The sequence below is a fragment of the Corapipo altera genome, unplaced genomic scaffold, assembly GCF_003945725.1.
Source record: "Corapipo altera isolate COAL_440 unplaced genomic scaffold, ASM394572v1 0, whole genome shotgun sequence".
NCBI classification, from domain to species: Eukaryota; Metazoa; Chordata; class Aves; order Passeriformes; family Pipridae; genus Corapipo; species Corapipo altera.
In genome coordinates, this window is record NW_020884872.1 from 23007015 (window position 1) to 23033110 (window position 26096).

The 26096-nt window shown below is 37.6% G+C and overlaps 1 protein-coding gene across 1 annotated transcript in view; it reads left to right on the forward strand.

The window, feature by feature from the left end:
- Positions 1-8542: 8542 nt before the first annotated feature.
- Positions 8543-26096, forward strand: part of PRKX (protein kinase X-linked) — a 53404-nt gene continuing 35850 nt past the window's right edge. The window contains exon 1 of the mRNA XM_027643444.1: positions 8543-8948. Coding sequence (XP_027499245.1) covers positions 8765-8948 — 184 coding nt within the window. The 5' untranslated portion in view covers positions 8543-8764. The remainder of the gene's footprint in view (positions 8949-26096) is intronic.

A 26096-nucleotide genomic window follows, 5' to 3' on the forward strand; every position in this document is an offset into this window, starting at 1 on the left:
TAAAATTGAATTCCAAATTACAATAATCACAATGATTGTTAATAAAAATGAAAATTGTCATATTCTTTCATATATACATACAAACGTCATAGGAAATGCAAATAAACACAAAATACTTCTTGAGAAATTTACTAAAATGGAGGGAAACATCAACAAAGATCCTTCTCTTCTAATCCGAGATTCCACAAAATTATTTTTTATTTTACAAAATAAATACATAATTTTTTTATATATTATCTACTACTCTCGGACATCAGAAAGTGCAAGATTCATGTTAATTTTCACTAGGTTTGAATCAGTGTCTAAGCAACCATTTTTTCAATACTTGGAGTATACCATTACTAACTAATCCCAGCAAACAAACCAACCAATCTGAAGTGTATGTAGATTATACCTAATACAAAGTCTCTGTCATCACAGAAATATCTCTATGCCTATGAGAAGTAGATGAGTGAATGATGAAAAATAATCATGTCAAAAATAGATAAACATGTTGAGAAATTTCACAAAACACTGGGTATAAACTTTGATACAGTGAATTTGTTAATGATGAGAATAACCTCTCTATCTCATGATGGATAAGATCTGATCCCTACATATACTACACTCAAAGGTGGAAAAGAATGCTTGCAATTATTTTGAGATGACTTAAAGTATCTCTTCTTCCTAAATTAATTTTTCCTCTGATTCAAGCCACTGTCTTCTTCATTCTCCTCTGACTTGCAGGGAACTGCTTTGACAGTGCATCAATTGAATGCAGTAACCTATCCCCTGAAACGTTATTAGCTTGAATTTGAACTGTCAGATTTTAAATTTAATTAAGTAATCCTAATTTCATCTGTCCAGAATTTTTAAAATTACATCAGTGTCTGAAACCTGGATAGAAGAACGACTGTGTACCAAACTTGGCTTTCTAAAAGTTTTCATCCTTAACAGAACTATGAATGAGTGATCCTCTCCAGCTAGAGAAATGATCCATTGCCTTTCAATACATACAAAGTTGACTCAAAGGCCAGAGATCAGCTGCTAAGTATAGTAGGGGAGTTATGTAATTAGTTATTTTGCAAGATCAATGAACTATTGGACTGCCCATACATTGCTGAACTCAGCCACATTCATATTCTGTATTGCCCAACATTCACTTCATTCTATATTTATGTTGACTACTTCACAGATTTTATACTACATCTAAGCAATATACAACGAAAAAAAATAAAATGTACTGTAAAGTAGAGAAAAATGTGATAGTAGTAAATGAACTCACATGTAAAAGCCCTTGATAATAAAATATCCTTCTTCTCCTTCAGGAGCTATTTGACCAGCTATTTAGTATAAATACCCAAGTATATACTCTTGAGTATAACCTACAATGATCATATACTAACTTGGCTCTTCCTAAAAGCCACAATGCAAATTTTTTTTTTCCAAAGTTCATAATTAAATGAGCAATATGCCTAAGAAAAATGTATTTTCATTTTATATTTGAAATTTGATTCCTTCTCAGTTTCATTGCTGTCATGCTTTCAGTTTATGCTCTCATTCATAAAAGCACATAAGTGAATGCATGACTCTAGGTATTCATGCAAACTCATGTAACTGAAGCCATTGAAACATTGCACCTTGTGACTAACTCCATTGGCTTTAACAGAAGGTAGGCACTTGCTTAAAACTAACAGAAATAAAGTAGGTGCTTCAATACTTTGCTTAATGAGTCTGCAACGACTCTCATGTACTGAACAATTCGTGAACTGAACAGTAAACAGAAGAATGAATCACTTCATATTTGTTCAGGAAAATACATATTTGTTTAGCAGAAAAATACTTTTAATATACATAAATATCATTTCATATCTAAAAGTTCAAAAGTTCTAAGAAATTTAAAATCTATTTCTTCATCTTCAGTAGTAATCAGATTGTAAGAGTATCAGTAGAAGTATTTTGAAGACTTTTCTATCTGCTTTAGCTCATGTTTCTATAAGAATTTTATTTTATAGTAAGAGATAAAAGTATAAATTAGGCCAGCTTGAAGTGTTAAAGTTGTAATTGTGACATTGCAGAATTAATTTAAAGAATTTATAATATTTTAATTACACTAAGAGAAGATTAAGAATATATTACTTCACAGCAGAAGATATCAGTTACGGATAATAAAGGCATAATTAATGTTTCTGGATTCAACTGATAATGTCCTTTCTTTTCACAGTTCCATCCCAATTTTAAAGATGTAGCTATCATGCATGCAAGCATTTTGCTTTCAATAAAAAAAAAAACCAAAATTTGCTTACATTTAGCCATGCATATAAATATTTATAAAACGTCTTTACTATCTGTAAAACTTTGGAGGATGTGATGTCATCTTTGTTTTAGAGATAAACTGCAAAGATTTGCAGAGATTTGCTTAAACTTGGAGTAAAAAAGGGTCGGATTTTGTTTAGTTGATTTTAAGTGCTACAGAGGTAAGAAAGAGAGTGCCAGCCTCTTGCCTGGAGCCAACCTGAGTTAAATTTAACTGCATATTTTCTGATAGAGCTAGGGAAAGAAAGGAATCCAGAATACCAGAAATCCTTACAACCTAAACCAGGTGCCCATCTCATTCCTCTGGTTTTATGGCCAGCCTCGACGCCACTGTGAAGTGATTTATTCATCCAGAACATAGAATCATTTCGGCTGGAAAAGACTTCTGAATGAAGGTCTCATTAAAAACCATTAATGGGAAACACCAACCTCAGCTGCAACCAGGTACATCCATGAAGTATTCAAAGTGTTGATTTTATGTTTTCAAGAGACAATGGGATAGACACCAAAGGCATAAGCAAAAGCAAGTGGTGGATGAAGCTGAACCAGCTTGATGGAAATGCAGTCTGGCTCAGAATTCCCCACAGCTAAGTGATTAGGCATTAAATGCCCTAAAACCTTGTACATGGTAAGGGTTTGGGGAAGTGATTTGGCTAGAAACTCTAATAACTTTATCTAATAAATAAATCCCTGAACTAATTCCTGAACTGGCTCACCAGGAAGCTACCTGAATGTCAGATGCAAAAGCAAGGGCGTGGGTGGGACTGCTGATGGGAGAGAGGGAGGAGGACAACAGAACTGTAGCAGCCTGGATTTGGATCAGGTTAAAATGAACCACACCTTTCTACAACTGAAGCCCACATAAATTGGGACATGTGGAAAACTTGACACTAAATCAACGAAGTTACAATGGACTCTTAAGCCTGGTATCATTCTCACTTTGATGCCTTTGACTAAAGGAAAATTTTAGCTGCTTCTTTTTTCTTGGCAAATCCTTAGTCTTGAATATGAAGACATCAACATGAAACCAAACAGAATTTAAAAAATGTTGAATTAAAAGATTTATTTTGTTAATGTATTAGATGAGTGTGTCTTAAAAGAGACATAGACAATTTCACTTTAAAAGTCTTAAATATTCTAAATAGAAGTGGAGAGATTTTGTCACAGAAATTTTACATTTTTCTAACTGAGAACTCCTTGTTGAGATAGCTTAGTTCTATGAAGTTGGTAGCAACAGATGGGGTTTATTATTCTGTTTGACTACACTGAATTGTATAAAGATCAAATAAGGTGTGTCTCGCTACCAAAAAATATTGATAAAACTCAAATTAATTTAATAATTTGTGGAATTCATTATTTTACACTACTCTTTGCAGAAGCATGGTAAAATTTGTAAAAATTGTAAAAACACACTATAGTTGCATACCATAAATTTTATGTAATATGATTCATACTATTATTTAATTTATACAACGTTTGCAGTATTCTAGAGAGCAACATAACAAACACTTCATTTTCTGGGCACAGTAAAAATGGAGCATTTGTGAAGCAAGAATGCACAGTATGGGAGAATATGTCCTGCAACTGCCTTCAGTAATTTAAAGAAGGGAGGCTAGAATGAGAATTCCTTCCATACAATCAAGATCAAAAATTCTGCATATCCCATTGGCTGTGTGACTGCTCTAACCTGCATGCTATCTTGACATTCAAAATGAGATGTGTTAGTGTCAATATACATAACTAGTTGTTTGGGGAAAAGAATGAACAAAAATATGTCCTGGTGCATTGCCACTTTATTCTATCTTTGAACTGAAGAAAATATCACTATCTGTCTTCAAAGAGCTTGTCCAGCACAGTGTTGTTTCAGGGTCTCCTACTGGATAACACAGCATTCCTCTAACATATTTTTTTCTGAAAAGTTGTCCATGACTTACTTTTGTGAGGGGAGAAGTTTTGCATGTATGTGAGATATACTTTCAGAATGCTTAACAGAACAAGTTCCTCAGCAAAAGCAGGCAAAGTAACATCTTATTTCCAGATCTCAATCTAGTTTTGGCAGAAGCTAGACACAAACTTGCTCAGACTGAGCAGAAGTCTAGACACCCTAGTAACAGCATTTCAATGTTTGAACTGGCTACGTCGATGCATTTCCAAAGCGAGGCGTCAACTCAGTAAGACTCAACAGAATCACAGTTTTGGATGTAGGCAACTACGTTATATTCTTGGTGTTTAAATTCTTATTTGGATTCAGCCACTATACTCATCAAAATTTAAATGCTTTAAAAAAAAATGTTAAACATACTCATATTCAAATAAAAGTGTGATAGTTGTTATAGAAATGTGTAGATATATTCACATGATTTGTGATTGTTCATTAAACAAATGGTTTTATTTCCATAATATGAAGGAACTGCTTCAGATGGGTGGAACAATTTCCCCCTTCCTTTGTCACAGGCCAGGATTTCTTGCACGAAAGGGTGCTGGTTTACTTCATAGGGCTTGCCTGATCATGAGCTTCTTTAGCAAAACAAAACAGAAGATGAAAAACACATACCAGTACTAATTATCTGTACTAGTTATTCTTCCTTCTCAATGCAGTCCCACGTTTTTAGGCACTGTAAGTAATGTGACTAAAGGAGACGATACAGACCTATTCATTAGTAACAACCACCATTGAAGGACTTCTCCATTTCCTCCCTACAGGTCTTAACAGGTTCTGTAGCAAACTTGTTGCAGTAGTTTTACTATTACAGTGATGGTAAAGATAGGCTTTAACAAGATTTGTAAGGAAAATCATATATTTGCAGGGCAGAAAGAAGTAGGCTTTCAGGTAGAGAAACGCAAACCTGCTCAGACCACAGGAAAGACTCTTTTGTCTGCAGTCATGGAGACATTTAAATGACTGATTCCTTTCCCAGAGAGTTAGGTGCTTTAATCACATTCCATTTGCACGGTATGTGTACCACAGTGTCCCCTCAAAATTACAGAGAAATGATCTGTTATACCAATTTATTGAAAGGTAAAAAGTTTGCAGTCCTTTCCATTAGTTTACTAGAGGTTTCTTGAGAGGAAATAAAAAAGCAACAAACAAACAAAAAGGAAGGAATGAGAGGAAGGTTAGCAATTTAGGACCCAAATAATCATTGAACTATTGGTGTGGCTACACATGCTGGAGTCTGGCAAACCTACATACATAAAAGGCAGCAGGAAGTAACCAAATTGACATCTGGGACCCTTTTGGATCCTCAAAATTCTGAGCTTATAAAGGAATATAAGTACACTGAATATTTTTTGCAGATGAAATGGAAGAATAAACTCTCATCTAAAGTCATGACTACTGAGACAACGATTTAAACTACTGTTCTCTGGATTTTTGTTTTTTATTTAGAAAGGCATTTACTGTCTTTGGAAAGGATCATCTGCAACATCTGATACTTTTGAGGGAAAATGAAAATAGAGCTAACCTTTGGTGTAAGCACCTGTAAGGGAAAGGAATGGAAACATAAGGCAGTAACCTCTAAGATACAGGAACCTAGCGGTAGGTACCTAATGCATGTGTGGAAAAAGTGAAAAAATTGAGAACTATGAATTATCGAGAGCAAGGGAAAGGCTAAGATTATTCAAAAAGTACCTGTAACCAAAATTCACATTTTAAGTTAGAATAGTGGAAAAATTGAAAGAAAAAAGGAGTACAAGGCTGCAGACTTGCTTATGAATTATGTCCAAATTGGGCAAGAAACTATGTTTCATATCCACTATTGCAACCCAGTGGTCATCTCTACTTCCACTTGCAACTTCTGAAGTTAGGAGTTTTGATTCTCAATCTCGCTGTATGTAGAAAGAATGGTATTTTCTTTCCCTGAAGTACTGTGAATTATAATCAGTATCTGCAAGATAAGTTCTAAGTAGGTTATACAGAGGTGGCAAAGCACACTAATAGTATGTTGACATTCTAAATATAAACATTGCAATTATATTGCTACAACTACAACTAGCGAATGCTTTGGATGCCAAGGAAGTAAGCTAATTTTAATCTTAAAACACTGCATCAACTGGAACTAATCTTGTGCTTAGTAACCTTGCTGAATCATAGTATTTTTGAATATGTGTTGTTGTACAGGCCACCAACTGTTGAAGCATGGCAGTAGGAGGCTCCTTAAAAGAAAGTTTTAAGTTCCTGAATGTAAGTAACTTAATCATTAAGTAAAGTTTGTAGCATAAATGGAAATATCAGTTGAAAGCAATTTACCTTCTGTAAAGTACTTTATGTCCTTTTAAACATCTGAGCAGTGAATGGTTACTTAGTTTTTAATTTAAAAAAAGTTTCAGGAAGATCAAATATCAATTTTCTTGGATAGACTGAAGTTAAGGTACTTTTTTTTGAAAATAATGATCACAATCAGCTTATACCTTTTTTCTCAATTTGCAACTATTTGGCTAAAAAAACCAAAGCTACATTTTTATATACAGTGAGATTTCTTCAATGTATAAATGTTTATTTTTCAAATTGTTATCTTAAACAAATTTTCTGTCATTGTTAAGAGAGCTTTGTTGGCTTGCTCATCTTTTGACCAAACAGGAATTAAATTTATAGCTTAACAGAACATTTAGTTTCCATTTAAGAAATCTTTAAAATACTCCATTCAAGGCCTGAATCGTGGTAGTTCTTGCATACAATGTAAAAAACACAGTCACAGAATGGAATCATAGGTCGGAAAGGACGACAGTGGGTCATCTGGTCCAGCCTCCCTGCTTTAGCAGGGTTATCCTAATGCACCTCACACAGAATTGCATACAGGTGGTTCTTGAATATCTCCAGTGAGGGAGGCTCCACAACCTCCCTGAGTAATCTGTTCCAGTGCTTAGTCACCCTCACAGTAAAGAAGCACAAAAAGAAATTAAGTAAAGCAGTAAAGCAAAATAGAAGTGCAAAACTTGCATTCCAGAGAGTTCACAAATGCAATTTGAAATTCTGTAACAAAAGTGATGTCATCCTCCTTGAATGGTGACTCTTCACAGGCTGACAGGAAACAGAGATGACCTAACGTTTTTCCAAATTACTCATAACCCTTCATGTAAACAAGCTAAAAGATAAAAATGCATGTTATATCCTCTGAGTATCATGACTACAAATGACACTGTAAGGATGTCTTAAAATTCAAGATAGATGTACATAAATTTGTAATTCTTAAAAATAACATATATTTGTATTCATTTTTTTGCATACACACAATTACTTCCCATTATTATTGAACCTACTCCACATAGAAACTAACAGGCCTTATATTCCCATGTTGTCACATTTAATAAAAAGGAGATGCCAAAAGCCAGCCGTGTGACTTGATTTACACATCAGCTATGCAGATATCCTGCTTACTTGAGCATAGGGTGGGAGTTGTGAACGGAGTAAAACTGGGCCAGAATAAGGCGTGGAAAAAATTAGGATTTCCTTCCCAATTTTGACACCTACGCTTCGCAGTGACTTGGCTCACACACCAATTTTCCCTGTCTTCCAGCGTAATCGTCAACAGCTTCTTGGCCGCTGAGGAAGGAGCTCAGCACACCCGCCGAGCAGCCCAGCACACCCGCCAGCCACCCCCAGCCACACAGACATCCCGCAGGATGGGGCAGGGGGCGGCTATGGGCTGCGGTCGGTGCAGCATCCACACCTGCGAGAAAACGGGCAGTTAAACAAGGCGTGAGAAGCGCTATTAGAAGACGTGCGGGTGAGGGACACTCGCTGACACCCGAACAGCCGCGTTACTCAGCTTCCACGCGTGGGGAACGACCGGCCCTTCCCATAGGTGTTACTGTGCAGCCGGGTGGACCCAGAGGCCGCTTCGTAGGGGCCCCATCGTTCATTTTTAACTTTCTGCGGGAAGCGGACGGGATCCTCCCCCTCGCCCGGGAGCAGTGAAGGAGCGCGGGGGCAGGCTCCCCTCCACCCCCTTCCCTCGCAGCACCGCCGCGCCGCCCCTCGGGCGGGACGCAGGGGTGTGGAAGGACGAGCGGAGAGCACCGCCGCTGCCAGCTATCCGCGGGCCGCGCCCGCGGCGAGAGGCGATCAGCGCTCTCCCGCTGTGCGCCGTGGCCGCGCTTCGCCCCGGCCCCTCCCCGCCCCGCCAACCCTCAGCGGGACGGAGCCGCAGCGGCAAACTCCGCCCCCCCGCCCCGCGTGTGGCGCGGCTCGGCTGGGCTCGGCTCGGCACAGCGCGGCACAGCTGGGCGCACCCTCGCCATTGTCTGCGCGGCGGTCCCTGCTGCGGGCACCGGCGGGCGGCGCGGCGGCTGCGGCCGCGATGCTGAAGGGCTCCGTGCCCCCTCAGAGGCGGCAGCGGGCTCCAGCCCCCGGGAGCAGCCACCCCTTCTGCTGAAGACAGAAACTTTGCGTGTCCGCCGCTCCCTCTCCTCCCCCTTCCTTTCGCCCTCCTCCATGCGCTGAGCGGCCGCGGGGCGCCCGCCCGGCCCCATGGACGCCTTCAGCGCCGCCAAGGCCAAAATGGGGGCGAAGAGCGGCGGCGAGGCGGCGGCGGCGGGGGTGGCCGCGCCTCCGCCCGCCGCGCCGGCCCCCAGCCCCGCTGGTCCCGGCTCGCCCGCCGCGCTCGAGCCCGCCGCTTACAAGCTGGAGGACCTGGAGACCCTGGCCACCGTGGGTGAGTAGGGGAAGGGGTGGAACAAAGGAGCTACTGAGGTGCCTGCTTGCGGCCGTGCCCGGCGGGAGGAGGTGCCCCAACAGCCGGCTACCTCCTTTCCCAGCGCCTCCTTCTAGGCTTTTTTGTTTTTCCCCCGTGTGCCCCTCTCCCCGGTCCGCGCCCTTCTCTGCCGCCCGCCCCCCGCCGGCCGGTGTCGGGCGGCAACTCGGGTGCCTGCGGTGGCTGTGGGCGGCCGAGGGGGACGCACCGCAGCCTCCGCGCAGATCGGGAGCCGCGCTGCGGGTCTGCGGGAGGCTCTTGGCATTGTCTGCTCCAGGTGCTGTGCCGGTGCCATCGACTCCGGGATCGCGGCTTTCATCTGCAGCACAGCGAGCCTGTAGCCGAGTTTGGCCTGTCTAAGGCGGGGGCAGCCACTGCTGAAGCGGAAAGACCTTTTGGTGTAAAACCTGGTTTATCTGGTTTAACTTCATTTACCTGCATCATGATAAAAAATTCATCATTTAAATGTAGTTGTCGGGCCAGTAAAGAGATCAAACAGGTTAACTGAATACAGCTGAGTGTATGTCAAACACCCAACACGCTGTTGGCTGGAATATTGATGCAAAGATGCTTTGCGTGTGTAGAATTTTGGTAGAAGGTAAGGTCGCATCTCACATGAACCACACTTATTGAAAACTACGTGTAGTCAGTGGCATTGTGGAGTAAATGTGTGTGTGTAATAAATTGGCATTTCAGACATCAGTGATGATGTTCATTGTGTTTATATATCTGTGCATTGCATTTGAACGTACATTCGTATAGTTACAGGCGTTTTTGCACCTGGTTTGAAAGCTTGTATGCTCAACCACATGGAAGTTTTGTTCACTTTTTTCTTTATAAGACTGTGAAATTATTTTGGGTAGATTTATTTCAGTAAGTGCTGTAAATCTGAACTTCCCGTAAGCTCTCTTTAGAACGTGTGATACAAACCCTTTCTTAGTGAAGTTGATGGTTTTAATAGGTCTTGAAAAATGGAGTTGGAAAGGCCCAAGAGCGTAGTTATTGATGAAGAACATGTTATTTTCTCTTCAAGTGCATTGGTTTTTGATATATTTTTCCACTTTGAAATGTGAACGAGCATTTTATTGAGAAGTTATTTGAGATTATTAAGACACTTCTTGAAAGCTTTGTGATATTTTTTCTCTAGAAGTGGTTGATCTTGTTCATTACATCATGACCAGTTGCTGTTGATACAACTGTCATCACAGATGATTAAGACTTCAAGTGAAACACAGATTGCAGAAAAATAGTAATTTTTAAAGAAAGCGTAGTAGCCATGGAAATATTCCTGAGGCCAGTGGAAACGGTACACGTTTTTTAGAGAGTTCTTTAAGGTGTTCCTTCAAGGTTAAGGAAGGAAGCAGAAAGTTGTGATTCCACAAGGTATAAAGAGAAACTTTAAGTGAGACTGCTTGATATGAAGAAAGAGAGAAGAGAATAAAATGTGAAAGGAGCAATAGCTGCCTGTCAGGACACTGACAGAATACTCATTCTCCCTTTTCTGTCTTCTCCAGCTTGATTGTTTTTTTCTTTTCTTCTTTTGTCAAATAGCTCTGTCTGAGAAGATGACCATTCTTTACATCTCTTTTGAACTGTGACATTGGTGGTTTTGCAGGGAGAAGGAAGACAAAATGCAAAACTGGAAGGGTATACAAATGTGCACAAATAAATACATAAGGCCTCACCTTGTCAAAGAAACTGATCTGTCTTACTGTAAGTTGGTTTAAAAATGAATTTATGACGTGCCTGTGCATCCTCAGTAGAAGGCTGTGACAGGGACAGGATCTCACTCCTGACCAGGAAGCAATATTGCAGCCTCAAAGTGATACCGAAACTGAACACATTTGTACCTGCCTCTGAGTGGCTGAGTTTATGAGATGCAGCGCCTTTCTAATGTCTCTGTAGTGCGTCTGAGATCTGAGGTTGGGCTGCTCCGTGTGCACCTACTAACGTGCTACATTGCATTCCTGAGTTAAATGGGCTGCAAGTTAAATCAGTGCAGAATAGTGCAGGGTAATATGTAGATATGTAGTTTACCTTGAAAAACTGTTTTTTGCTTGGTTTATACCTTTTTGAATTTAGTTAAGTACACTGTAGGTTTATATCGCAGGTACTGAAAGAGTATACCTACAATTCTTTCTAGCAGTGGTTTAAGTCACTATTACCCTATCTTCCATTTTGATCTCCCTGCACAAACAGATGAGATTAATGTCATCAGTTTCACTAAGGCAATTTAGAGTTGTCTGCAGTTTGACTGCTCTGATAAGAAAAATCATTTTCTTTCTGCTGATGTTCTCAAAAGCTGTGTGCTCTGAGATATTTGTGGAGGGGAGGAGGAGTGCTCAGAAATTACATAACAGGAAGTTCTGATATCTTCTTTGCTAGAATCATTGTTGCTTATAGATATACCCAAGCTTAGAAATAGTTAGGGCCTTGGAAACAGTCAACTTCAGAAAGAGTCAAAATAGGGCAGTGAGCTCCATGGTCTTACAGCTGTTTATGAGTAGTATTTAAGGTAAAAAAATTATGTTGGTGTCTGTGAGATTATGATCATCCATGACTTTAGGCAACTTCTCTTGGAGGACAGAATAAAGGCCATGTAAAAAAACGTTGAATGCAATATCTGCTTTGAATATAGTAACTACTGTTTTAAGTATCCTTCATAGTCTGAGAGGATTAAATTCTCTCTGTCAACCCGACCACCATAATGCAGGCTGAATTGCATGTATTCTCTGTGATTTCTGCTGGGACACTGTGCCTGGTTTAGCAAAGAACTTGCTATGAAGGAAGGAAGAGCAAAAGGGAAGTACAGTTTAACATAATGGTTCAGAGGACATTTATCTCCCCCAAACATCCCAGAGCTCAACCTTTGGTTTGGTGTTTGTGGGCCCTTTGCTGAAAGGCAGAGTCCAGGTATGCTTTTGGGAGAAGTGCCCTAATATTTAGTTGATAAAGTGAAGTTATGCATTTGGGGAGGGTGTAGGACTGGGGTGCATAGTGGTTTCTGGCACTAGTGGAAGTTGAACAAGAAAAATATTTCTTTAAGGATACTATCTGAGGGGTTGAAGATGTGGTTTTGAACCTTTGAATTGTATGGAGTTTTTAACTAGTCTTATATGAAAGGTAAACACTCCGGCTCTGGAGCTATTGAAGGCACCTGGTTATGCCCATCTTGTTTTGAATTAATTTTCCTTTCAAAGGAGATTGAAATACAGATGTTTGCTCAGCACACGCAGAAACTGTTGCTCAGGCCAGACTGAAATACTGTGTGCATCTTAGTGAAATTACATACTCAACTGTGCTAAGATTGATTTAGTTCTGTGCTGCACAGAAACAAAAATTAATATGCCATGACCACCATGTTCATTGAAATTTAACTGCTGAAAGTTCACGGACCACTTCTGCTTATCTGAACTAATTTCAAACTTCTTGTAGGTCCGGTCAGTGGAAGAGGGAGACTGTGAACAGTAGTGGCATAATTTCTGAATCACACTTGGTTTTAGTGAGCATTTAACATGAGCAACCTTCTTATTCCAGTAGCCAGAGCACCTGACACGTATCCTGAAATGGAGATATTAAATTTTTAATTATGCCACAATGAAAAAGTAATTCAGGTAAACTAGAATAAGTAGTACAGGAAAACCAGGAGGTACTTCTTCACTTTTGTGTAAGTGAAGTTGGCAGAAGGAATGTTATGTTCCCAATTGAAATGTGTGGTAATAGGAAAGGGAGAAAGAAGAGAACACCAGGAGGAGAAAGATGACAAACTTATTCTTGCCCTCTGTTCTGTGAGATCTGTTTCTTGCACATTTTTCAAAGTGCAGTGAATTCCATAGTAGTCTTTATAAATGTAAATTTGGTTTTGTAAATCTACTCAATTGATTGAAATATTTTAATAACAGTATTTTCATGCAAAAAGATTCCTTTAAACTACTGTTCCCATGACATGCTTTACAGTAAACAAATGCAGAATAAAAAGTTGGGCAAACCAGTATTTTCATTTCTATGAGCATGGGAAAATTTAAAAAAGTTCATGGGAAAGATGAGGTGCAGCGTGTTTTCAAATACTTAATTTCTCTGTGTTCACGCACAAAAGTTGCTAGTCAAATAAATTTCAAATGACATTGTATCAGCAGGACAGTAGGTACAGAACTGTAGTCTAATGCCGTAGGAATTGACTCTTGTATAGGACACTGCAGTACTATTTTCCCAGCGTATTGTTTAGGTAAGAAATTCTGCTACAGAGTAGCCAGTTCTTTACACCAAAGAATGCTGGTGGCTTTTTCCTCACAAACCACCCCCCCCCCCGGGGGTGGGGCCAGGGGAGTTTTAGATGGCAGTTCTCAAATTACTCAGGTTTCTTACCAAGTGTTATTTTTTGTTTCACTATCGAGGTCCTCCACTATTTTAAAATATTCTAAGGGATGTATGAGCATTTTTTCCTGTTTTGTCACCTTTTCTTGATACTAAAATGATAAATAATAATCCATGATTTTACTTGGCAGTGTTTTTAAATACCACAAGTTTTGAAAGAAAACATGGTCTGAATGTTGTGACTGTAATGGTGACCTGAATTCACCATTACGTTTGTACATCTTTGAGGCTTTAGTCATAAAGCTAAATGACTTGGACGTTGTTTTCAGTCTCAATATTTCTTACTTCAATTTTTACTCCCACAAAATGACACTTGTCCCAAAATAAATCCTTATTATTGTTATAGCTGGTGTTCTAGAGAGAAAATGACCAGGTGTGACTCAGCTTTCTTCTCTTGCTTTTCCTGTTATCCACTGCTGAGGTGAATTTCAGTAGCATAATGTTTATTGTGGATTAAGCAGCAACAGGTTCTTTCCCATAAGGTTCTTTTTCTCACTAGGCTAGAAAAAATGGATTGAAACAAGTATTTTCTTTTATCTTTCAGAGAGGTCAGGAAAGTGAGAGTGTATTGAAGAAGTCTGAACACGTGAAAATTGAAAGTTCACATTTCTGCTTTTCTATCTTCAGTGTTTAAAATCAGTCTTGAGGTAAATGGTCAGTGTTTGCCTGTCACTTGTTTCTTTTGTCTGAGTCTAATTTAGGTATTTAACTAATTGCAGAAAGAAATTCATTATTCTTTGTCTGATGTTGTGAATTTAACACAGAATTATAGAGTTAGGTGTTATAGATGTTATAGAGTAGGCTTTGACACTCACATATACTTCTGGAGATAAGTAATTTGTTAAGTCCTATAAATAGCCCAGAGATGCTCAGAAGTGCCTTTTGCAATGCAAATAATCAAATAGTCTGGAACCCAACTAGTGTTAACATTTCAGGAATAAGAATCGTGCAAAACTCTCCCACAAAATGAAAAGCAACTAACACCGTACCTTTCTTTCCTCTACCAAGTTTATGCTTAAATAAAAGTAATGTTCCAGGTGAAAATACTTTTGAGAAATTTCTCTGTCAAGTGTTGTGTGTCAGCCCAAACTGAAGAAGGTATGAAACCTGAAGAGAAATACTAATTTGAACTATTTTTTTTTTCTTTCAAAGGGAAGAAGCAGGAACTTAAAGTACTGGTGGTTGAGAGCATGAAGGCTCTTAGGGCTTGACTCACCTTTTTCTATATTTAAGTTCCTTAGTTTACATGTCTGGACTATTTGTAGTGGACAGGGAGAACAGCCTTTTGGAGATGGATACCTTGATATTTTGGCTTTTATATCATAAAAACTTAAGGAGGCAAATCCCTACCTAAAGCGTGTTTAATCCTAGTTTGGTCCACTTTTAAGGATGATAGGCAGTATAATTAGAAAAAAGACAAATGTGGTGGAATTTGTTTGTTATGAGTAACATAGATGTGTATACAGTGATGAAAAGTGAATTTTTTTGAAGTAAAAGATGGGAACTTGTGTTTGCTTCTCAAGGTCTTGTCTGGGTATAAACTGTTCTTAACCAAATTTAGATTAAACAACATAATTCCCTTACTGTTGATACTTAGCAGTGTAAAACATTTTCAACATTAGCTTGTACTACTCGAGTAGTTTAATATGTTATCTTTACATGGGAAGGCACCCTTCCATCTCTGCAATGTTTTGGAGGGTTTTTTAGCAGCTTCAAAGAAGTTGGTCAGTGAAATTGTGGTGAGTACAGTGTGTAGGTGTGCACCTGGGAAATTCAGGTGTTAGGGAAGAGCAATTCTCAAAATTAGGCTATTTCTGCTTTCCCATAAGAAGATTATCTTTCAAATGAATGAACAAGTGTGTTTGTTTGGGTTTGTTTAAATGAAGAAGGGAGACGTATAAGATACAACATTCTTTGTGAAGCTTGTTTACCTTGTTAGGTGCACAGTTCGAACTTCCCATTAGAGCACTGGTTCAGTTTTTTATACGAAATACATTTTTTTTATCCTTGTTTTAAATACTGAAGATAGATCAGTGATGGTGATCTGTAGGATTTGGTAGTGCAAACTTTCCACTTGGCAGCCCTTTTTCTTCTGCCCACTTTGTTTGCTCCCATCCCAGTTTGGACTAGTTGCTAGCTGGTCTGTTAATTGGTTGACAGTAACTTTTTGTAAATGTGTTGTCGTTTTTCTCCAGGGAATCAATTGGTCTACTTCGATACATTTCATATCAGACAAATAGCTAGTGTGTGTTTGTGTGTGTTATTTATTTATGTATAACTGAAGCACATTAAATACAATGAGGGAAGTATCCTTTCTATGTGACTAAACTGTATGGTGTGCCACCAGTGGTAGGGGAATGTTAGACTTGTCTGTTGAGTTGATCTGGTAGTGGAACCATTCCTGCAGTATCTGATTTTCTAGTCTTGTGCCTCTCATTTGTTGGGGAGTGTTTATTTGCTACCAAAGTAAAATTAGATTGGTTATATAGTGCTGGTTTGCAGTGTATTTCATAGCCCTTATACCAACAAGCTGCGGTGTCTAAAATAGACTAATTTTTATGTGAAATCTTTTCTTCTGTTTCTTTTCTGGATATTCAGTTTGAATATCACCTTCAGCTTTCCCTATTGGATTTTACATTTTATATGTATATATGCATATATATTTAAATTTATACAAACTCATAAACCCTAAGTTTTACTGTTCCACAACTTGATGTAGGAAGAGTGAGAATATGTAAGTCTTCTGCTCATTTTCTGTCAACATATATGGACTTCTTTATGGCTATCACACCTATCAGACCTTTGTTCATATAGTACCTACAGCATGCAGATATTTTTTTTTTTTTTTTTTAATTTTTAAGCCAGGATTTTTTTGCTTCCTTAAAGTATTGGTTCTGAGCTAATTTTTTCAGGAAAGATCATGTACCTGATACTTGTTACTTTAATTGTAATATGCAATTTGCATATTCAGGTGTAATGGTTTATATTTTATATTTATTGGAGTACTTGAGAAAAGGAACTCAGAAGAACTGTATAGTATAAACTGTTAAAAGTTGTACCCTTGGACGTGCATTATTTTCTGCTAAAACTATGAAAGCAGTACACTATTTTACCTGGAAAGTGGGATTTTAGAACCACTGACATTGTCTACTACAAGAGGAAAGCATATGAAGGTACCAGGGTTTGGGATTTTTTTTTTTGTTTTGTTTTGTTTTTGTTTGGTTGGTTTTCTTGTTAGTTTCTTCTTTACATAATTCTTACAAAAGAGGTAATGATTTGTTACCAAAATCACATTAAATGACCCTTTAAGGTGTCCACTATGCAGTATTTTTTATGAGTTCTGGTATGGTTCTTTGCTAAAATGCAATTTCTTACACAGTGTCCCAAGCATTTGCATAAGTGTTGTTCTGTTTGTGTTGGGGAATATGGGGAGACTGAGCAATCTGAAATATTTATGGTAATGGCACTGCCATTATTGTTGAAGGTGCAGAGTGCTCTCTGGATGGAAATGTCTAGTTAGTACTGCTTTTTATGCCTCTCAGGTATTGCTCCAGTCAGTAAATTAAATGCTCTAAAGTGATTTCGGTAGATGTTCAGAGAGCTATCCCTCCACAGACTCTTCAAAAACAGGCTAAACTGGATGTAGAATTTTTACTTTGCTGCTCTACTCATGAGAGTGCACTGTAATAGCTGTATGGATGGCGAGTATAAAAATTAAGAAGCTGGTGGTTGACTGTGTTTATAGTAAACTTCTGGGTGCTATAATAGCAGACTCCTCTAAGCACCTGCCCCCAAACTGATGACAGACTTCCAGCCTCAGACCTCTTCCCCCCCCTCCAGCTTGACACTGGCTTCCTACAGCTCTTGGGTGCAGGAGATGATAGCTTGTACAGTTTTAATTTGCATGGCCTGTCAAAAATAACTTCAGAGTATGCATTGTAAATTTCAGTTTGTTTTCAGGAAGATTAGTGGGTAACTCGTTGTCTGTCTCTGGAGAGCAAACAATGAGGACAGCTGCTGGTCAGACTGTTTCTAAATTGGGATTCCTGTTCCCTCTTTCATTAAAATGTTTCACACTGCCTGTTTGTATGTTGAATTTGTGTTCTGAGGCCACTAACCTCTCCCTGACTTTTGTGACTTTCAGAGGCCTATAAAAACTTTGATAGTATGTCTTTATTTAAGCCACCCAGTTGTCACACTCAAAAGTGGTGAATTTGGAATTTATACTGAATCAGTAACATTGTTCTTCCTGCTTTTTTAGTGACACCATAGTTCAATTAATTGAAAATAAATTTATATTAGCAACAATATGTGTAGAAATTGCTCATTCATTAATATATTTGGATATAAAATTTTCCCAGTATTGCACCTTAGTTCAAAATATTCTGTTTGAAAGCTTTCTACATCTCTTCTAGTATTTTTACAGTGAGTAGCAGTGGTTCCTTGGATCTGTTAGTGGAAAATTGTTCATGATTAAAGTTGGTTTTGATACTTTTTTTTTTCTGCTGCAAATGACAACTGGGAAGAAGGTGTGAGAAAGACAGTGTGTCCTACAAGACAGAACCATTAGAAGGAAAACAAAAATAACTGAGAAGAGTATTGGAAAGAATCTGAAAAAAAGAAGTAACATCAAAGTTAATGCAAAATATTTTCAAAGACAGGAAAATATATTCTTTCTGGGGTAAAAAAAATAGTAGGTTTTTAATTTTTTTTTTTGTAATTTCAGTTTTATACATTTCATCCTTCATCATTTGAAAAGTAGATACAAATTGGGGCACATCTGTTCCTGATGCTGTAAAGCCTATGACAGCTATCCAGTTTTAGAATTTATTAAAATAAACTATATTCTGTAAACTGTATTTCATCTGTCTTCAGGGCAGAAGTATGCCTTTTGTCTTTGCTACTGAAAACTTCACATGCTTCACCTCCTGTAAAAGTGTTAATGGATGATAAACTATTAACCAGCAGATACCAGTAACTTTCAGTTACAACTGACTTGAGTTAGATATGAACCAATGAGCCAGCCTGCATGGATTTGTTTTGTGTTTATTTCTGATCCTTACATCTGTCCCTGCATTCTAATTTTAGCATCTTTGAGCTTGTGTACTGTTTCTTTAAGCGTAAATCCTAAATTATTTTGAAATGTTTGTTCTTTAAATTGAATACAATTTAAAATTATATTTCTGTTGAGCTGTGTGCTGTGTCAGCTGTAATAGCAAGTGACCCTCAGCAATGATGTTTCAGTTTTGGAGAAATAAAGTCTGCAAAAGGCACGTCAAGTACTCGGCATGTGAACTATAGCTCATGAATTCAATTAGCTGTAGTTTAATCTATCCTATCAAAATAGTGTTGGATTTGCTATTCATTAATCCCTTTACTGCAGACTGTGATCCTGTTTTTAAATATATCAGTCTAGGTTCAGATAATTCAGAGATTGCATGGCGTGAGAGAATTGAAGGGAGTAGAAGTGAGAAGTAACTATGGCAGCAAACAACAAAATAAATAAATGTGAGTTTGGGTAAATGGGTGCATGCATATACATGTATACTCGTCTATCTACTTATATGGATATGTTATCTACATATAGATACATATATGTTGCTAAGAAGGTTGATGTATGATGAAGGCATACATAGGATAGAGTGAAATAACAAAATCTAGAAGAAAATGTTGATTCTGATGAAAAAAGAGAACTTGGTTTTATTTTCAAGTTTTGAGTATGTATAGAATGCTTTTGGTTAAAAGTGACCTTAAAGACCATCTAGTTCCACCTCTCTGCCATGGGCAGGGACACTAGACCAGGTTGCTCAAAGCCCCAACCAACTTGGTGTTGAATACTTCCAGGAACTGGGCATCCACAACTTCTCTGAGTAATCTAACCTAGCATCTAACCTAAACTTCTTTGAGTTTGAGGCCGTTCCCCCTTGTCTGTTGCTATCTGCCCACGTATGAAGTAGGTTTTTTTCTGTAAGCCCGCTTTAAGTACTGGAAAGCCACAATGAAGTCTGCCTGGAGCCTTGCCTTCTCCAGGTTGAGCAATCCCTGTTCTCTCAACCTGTCTTCATATGAAAGGTGTTCTAGGCCTCTGATGGACTTTTTGTCCCTCCTTTGGACCCATTTTAACAGTTCCACATCTTTTTTTAAGTTGAAGACCCCATTGCTGGATGCAGCACTCCGGGTGGGGTCTCACCAGAGCACGGGTGCAGCAATCCAGGTGGGGTCTCACCTGCCTTGACCTGCTGGCTTTTGATGCAGCTCAGGATATGATTGACCTTCTGGGCTGCAAGCATGCATTTATGGGTCATGTCCAGCTTTTTCATCCATGAACATCCCCAAGAACTGGTGACTAGCTAACTGCTTTCAGTGACTGGAAAGTGAGAATACTGTGGGCATAAAAAAGGCTCTGTGTGGCTGACTAGATTGTGACTGTAATTGTGATATGATGAGTTGAAGATTTTGTTTCTATTAATAAGGTTTATCTGCTAGTCTTCACTATTATTACTACTATATAATATACTTGATACTCTTTATGACCATACAGAGCATAATGAGTTAAGAACTGAGAAATCACCTGTGGAACAAAGCAGTCAGTAAATGCTTAATGCTGATAGTTGATTTCTGTCAGTATTTTAAATACACTATATGTAAATGTTAAACTACTGTGTCTAGAGTAGAAGTTTGTGAGAAAGGGTGTAATAAGGATAACACTAATTATGGACTAATCAATTTTAGATCTGTAGATTCTGATCTCCTGGTGGTTTCAACTGTCACAGGTAACTGATGGGATTTTGGGGGAGTTTTGTGTTGTTTTATGTTTAAAGTTTTGTTTTCCATTTGAGAGGTTCCTTAAATTAGCCAGTGCACTGAGAATGGAGAGCTGTTCATGTGCATTGAGTCAGTGTATAGTCCAAACAGTTGTGCTGAAATGCACTTTTTAACATCTCAATTGACTTCTCTTATGCACACATCTTAAGTGATTTGCCACTGTGCTACCCTGTGCTTAGTCACCATCAGGTTAATGTGTGAATCCAATTAATTGTTAGCATGAGATTCTGCAATTTGAGGGGAGCCTTGAACACTGGGTCATTAGTAGGGATTAGATTTTGTCAGCCCAAACTCAATACATGTGAAGAGTTACATGGTCCTCTCTCAGTGCATTTAAAAACTGAACAAATTTTTTTTGACATATGAAAGATTGTCAGATGTTATGGCAAGTTCTCAGGTCTTATGGAAAGATTTGTGTAGGATACATGCTCATGTATGTGCCTACTGTTTTCCTCCTTCTTGATTGATATGATATTGTTCAAATCCTACAGCATGAGGATGAGGTGATGTTTTATTTTCGTTTATTGAAACCAGTCCTTGAATTGACAGATAATATTTAAGAAAGAACTACTCATAAACAATTGAGAAATAATAAATTTGAACACAAATGCCATCAGAAATGGCACTGGAGATCTGTATTTTGAAAGATTATATGCAATTTAAAGACACGTATGCTGTGCCTTTAATGGAAGGGACTTAAGTGTTCTGCAGTGCAGGTTTTGATTTTCTTAGATTTAGACCTTCTCACACTACATGTATTGTTTAATATTGGGTAAGTTGGCCATTCCAAAATAACTAGCTATCAAATAGTGTAAAATGAGTGTGAAATCAGCTACCTGCATTTTGTCATAAATAGTCCAAGAAGTAACAAGCTTAGCTCTTCTACGGTGTTTAGCTTGAAAACTTAGAATGAACTCTGCAGCTTGCTAAGCTTTCCTTGGTCTGTGTGTGATTGGACATAAGTAGTGCACGATATTTTACTTCCTGTGTCATTGGTATTGAATTTTGAACCTTATCCTTCTCTTTGCTCTTCATGTGACTATATGGAGGATTGTCGGTTTCATAGTGTGACTCATGAATAATTTCAGATCTGATAAATTCTTTATTATACGTATATATTTATTCTTTAAATATATTTGTTCAGGAGCAGCTACTAGTCATTTTAAATGAGATTTATTTCTATAATTTTGTATGTCAATCTTGCTTTTGCATAAGAAAAAAAGTATTGTGTAGGGAGTTCACCTACATCCTTGTTTGTGACATATTGCATCTTTCCATCTGTGTTTTCAGATGTATGAAATTTGCAATCTATGTTTAATACAGATTTTGTTAAAAAAATTGGACCTCAGATGACTTTATGCTTAAAGAAAATAAAAAGATTGTATTGAAGCAATGTCTACCACAGAAATGCCATCAAGTATCTGTCCAAAAGTCTATCCTTACTGTTGCAAAATTAATGATATTGTTATGATAGATACTGCAGCCTCTGAAACTTACTTTAGTATTGACTGTAGTGACCTGTTCACCTCTTGATTTCTGTTTTCCTGTACATTTAGTTTCCTGAGAGTCACTTTGAAAATCAGGGTTGTTTCATGAAAGTTTGGGTGTAGTTTTTCACAAATTCTCAAATGTTCTTGTCTTGGTTCATTTTTGTTCGTTTAAATAATGTCAATTATGTACAACATTCTATTTAAAGTCTTATTTGTTGGCTTGGATGGGTTTCTTGGGCATGATATTCAGAGGTATAATAGTGGAGAAAGAGATTGGATCCCAGTTTTGAGGTGGGAGGGAAAGTGTGTGCATAAAAACTGAGAAGGAGTTGAAACTGTTGGAAAATTGGTAGACTGGCTTTTCTTTCCTATTAAGAAACTCTGTAGTAACAGTAGAAAAAACTAATGTGTCCATTCTGTGTTTCAGTCGCATACTAGGCTGAACTGAAGTTAGAACAGAATTTAAGTTTAGACTTACTTTTCTGCATTGTAGAGAAAAAGCAACGAGTGGTCCATACAATTCTGAGTAGCATGAAAAATTCAGACCATGGTCCTTTTCTGATAGACAGTTTAAGTGTTTACACAAGACAAAACTGTCAAATTACCATTGGCATGTCTTCAGTAAAATCAGGTATTAATAAAATAATATTTTTAGTCTTCTGTTACTAATGTAATTCTTAGGCACTGTAGAGTTTTTTTCTAAAATGTTTAATGTTCGAGAATGGAATTTAGCGAAGACTGGGATTTTGAAAGTTGCTGTGTTTGTTCCAGTTCCATATCAGATATAACTTTATTTGAATATTGTAGTCTTACTTGCGCTTTCTTGCATAATAGTTCTGTATGTGGAGAATATTATGATGTCCATACTAGTGCCAAACAATTGTGATTTCATCACCTTGTCTGGTACAGAGTTATACTAATTTTTGTAAGGTATACTATGTGAGAATTTGAAAAGGTAATGAACAGGTGAAGTAAATTCTGTATACCTAATACATTGTTATTCTGTAGTCTCTCTGGAATATCAGTTGATGCTGCATTATAAATATAAACAAAGCCTTTCCTTTTGAGGAATAGTTTGTTCCAATCATGAATTCTCAGTGTATTCACCTGTAATGAAAAATAAATAATTTACAGTGCATTTTCCAGATTGATATAGAATTTTGGGAGATTCTTACTGGCTTGTAGCTTGATTTTGTTTTGTAAAACTTTGTTTACAGAAGATAGAATACAGAGTTGTAGTGGCACAGCGCACTGCTTGTAACTTAGAGATGCAAAGTTATTATTTGAGTCTTTCGTGAAGGTATTCATTTTGCTGTAGTTACAACACTAAGTCCTTTGTACATATTATAATAAAATCTCTAGTACTCAGTACAACCCATTCAAAATGAAGATCAAACTAAGTAGAAATTTTAGAAAAGGTCTTAATTATGTCAGAAATATTTTTCTCTTTTTGCCAGCATAACAGCTGAAGTGTGAGTAACATAACAATAGTTTTAAGTACCTTCTAAGACTATTGTGCTGTATAAACTTGAATAACGTGTAAAATTACAGACTATGGATAAATTCAAGCTTCCAAATTGGATATGGTTTGAGCTGTGATTATTTGTACAAACTGTATCCTTTCTTGTGTGTAATGTTTAACTATTATCAGGATTTAAAAAGAAAATGCTAGATGAATGAACTGGCATTTTAATAGCATATTTGTGACACTGTGCCAGTAAGTTATATTTAGATAACAGTGCTGAAGATTGTAAAGTCATCTAGGTATCATTGGGCATAGTTTTCATGATGTAGGAAGAATTCAGTGAGTTGCTAACAATTCTTTTTTGAACCTCACAAAGGTGTACTTCCTTAACAAATTAGCACATTCTGTGTCAATAGTTTCCATGTCATGAAATCCTGCATGCACTTATCAGACTGTATAACTTTGACATTGGTTTCTTCTGTCTTAATATGGACCTATGCAGTGTAAATGACTATCAAACCTACATGTGTAGAATCAACAGAGGTAAATAGGTACTTCTGTGTTCATAAATTGGATTTGTAAAACCACTCTGAATATAGAAGTACCTTTTTTCTCCTCTGTTGACTTGCAGGGGATTCCACCTATCTGGTCCAAAGGTAAGCTGTGTAATGAGTGAGGATGTTCCAATTCAAAGTGTCTAGGGAGACTGTTGGTCGTTTGCCTAAAACATGGGAAAAATTCTGTCTCTCACCTTGTGTTTGGGGTACTGCCTTAACCTGCAACATTACTACTTTGACTTTTTTGTGTTGTGAAAGACTTTCTTTAAGTTTCCATCATAAGTTGAAACAGACCTAAAACAGTGGCAGCTTTTCAGAACATACATGGATTGTATCTTTTAATGTCCAGCCGTAAAGAGATGATATGGAGCTACGTGGTGCTTTGTGGTAGTCTTTTATCTTTGAAAGTAGAAAGAACTCCAGTATGACATTTTACAAAAATACCAGTCCTAAGATTTGAAGATATACTGTGAACAGTGAACTTTCTGATGCTTTGAGGTCTTTAACTACTGCTCAGTGGTCAGGCTTTGTCTTCATTGGAATGTCCAGAGGTTTGTTGTTTGGTAGTTGTTTTTTTTTTTTTTTTTCTATAGCCTGAATTAGCTCTAGGTCAGTTTAAAATTTAAAAATGGAGGTCAAAAGTATGATTGGTAAAAAGAATGGAAAAGTAGGTGTTGAGTACCACTGAACTTTAGTTTCATTTTTCTTTCTGAATATTAGTGTATCTGGTTTTGAACCCGGCCTTTCAAGCTGAGTCTCAATTTTGGTGGTACATGTGTATGTAAATATGCAAATATGTTTCTGGACCGGGGCCTTCTGTGTTGAATTATGTGGTAACACACAAAATAGCAGGGAATAGGTAATCTTGGAATATCTTTCTATTAGTTGCCTATTTAGCTATTTCCTGAAATGCATGAGAGAACTAAAATGTGCTGAGTGCATTTAAATTAAGTGTTAGTCTTAGATCTGTCTTCATCCAGGAGCTCTTCAACATAATCTACTCTTCAATTTTATACTTTATCTGTTCACCACTTAATATGGTATTTCTACAGTGCTTTTAATCTGTTCGAAAAGTATTTAAAAAGACAGTTTTTATGCACTGTGTGAAGTGTCTCTCTCAATTTGTTTCTCCTTTAACACTGCTTTAGATGAAGATGGAAGTGAAATGTAATTGAAAGGGATGTATTATAAGAGGTACTAGTCCCTCAAAGGCTTCTGTCCAGCACTGGTGAAGGAGGAAATTGGTCAAGTACCAACAGTGTGGCTTTTATTACATTTAGTCAGCAATAATAAACCTTTGTACTTCAACAAGATTTTTTTTTTTGTTTGCTTTTTAAAAGGACACAGAGATATTAAGCCTCATGCTTTCTTTGCATTAATATGGGACTGACTTGCAGCAAGTAGTTCTTTCTGAAAAGCTGAGTTTTAGGACAGGCAAAAAGATGCGGATTATGGAAAAATCGAACAAGTGTGTAGAGGCATTTCTGGGTTGAAAAGAAAGGTTGCTAATCAGGTCTTGGATACCTACTAAGTACCCCCATTTAGGCTTACCTAGTTCGGAGGAGGCTGCTGTTAAAGTTTTGATCAATGCTGCTGCATGGATCTGATTTTTATCAGACTCCATGTAGCATTAACTTCTAGGGAATTAAGTTCCATAATCCTTCACAGATTATTGCATTTGTGTTAGTTTCTTAATCATCAAAATTTTATTTCTCTTTATTTTTCTCAGATGAAAACATGAGTTTTGGACACAGACATGTTTTGTAGTTGTTTGGCTGGCCAGTTTTATTTTAAGGTTTTCTGTTTTCTATGTGTATAATTGTGACTTTTGTGCATATAATAGTTTCATGGCAACATATGTTCTGCTGTAGCAACTGGCAGCAAAAGCTGCTGGAACAATATTTCAAGTACCTGAACAGTAGTGTGTTTTCTATAGAGGTGCTGTTTTAAATTTTTAAGACCAAAATGGCTGTTTCTTTTAGTTGAAGTTACCTAAAAAGGGTTTCAGTCTGCTCCTGACTGTGACATGGCAATTTGGTTAGTTTTGGGGGGTTTATTTTGTTTTGGAGGGTTTTTTTTGGTGAAAAATCAACTAAATATCTCCATGCTGAATTTGAGTAAAGCAACAAGCCGAAACAGTTCTGTAAATGCTTCCAGTAAAGAGGGAAACTGAAGGTGAAGATAGAAATGCTGATAAATGGAGAGAGAAAGCCTTACTGTTTGTTCTCTTGGGTAAAAACTTGATTGTGGGAATGAAACTTAGCAACTGCTCTGTTTTCTGTTTGGTTGGGTTTTTTCCGATGTAAGATGTCCCTGCGTATGTTCTACTTCTTACCTTCATTGAGAGGGGGGAAAAAAAAATCACTGGGAAACACTTCTATCGCATTAACTGAATAGA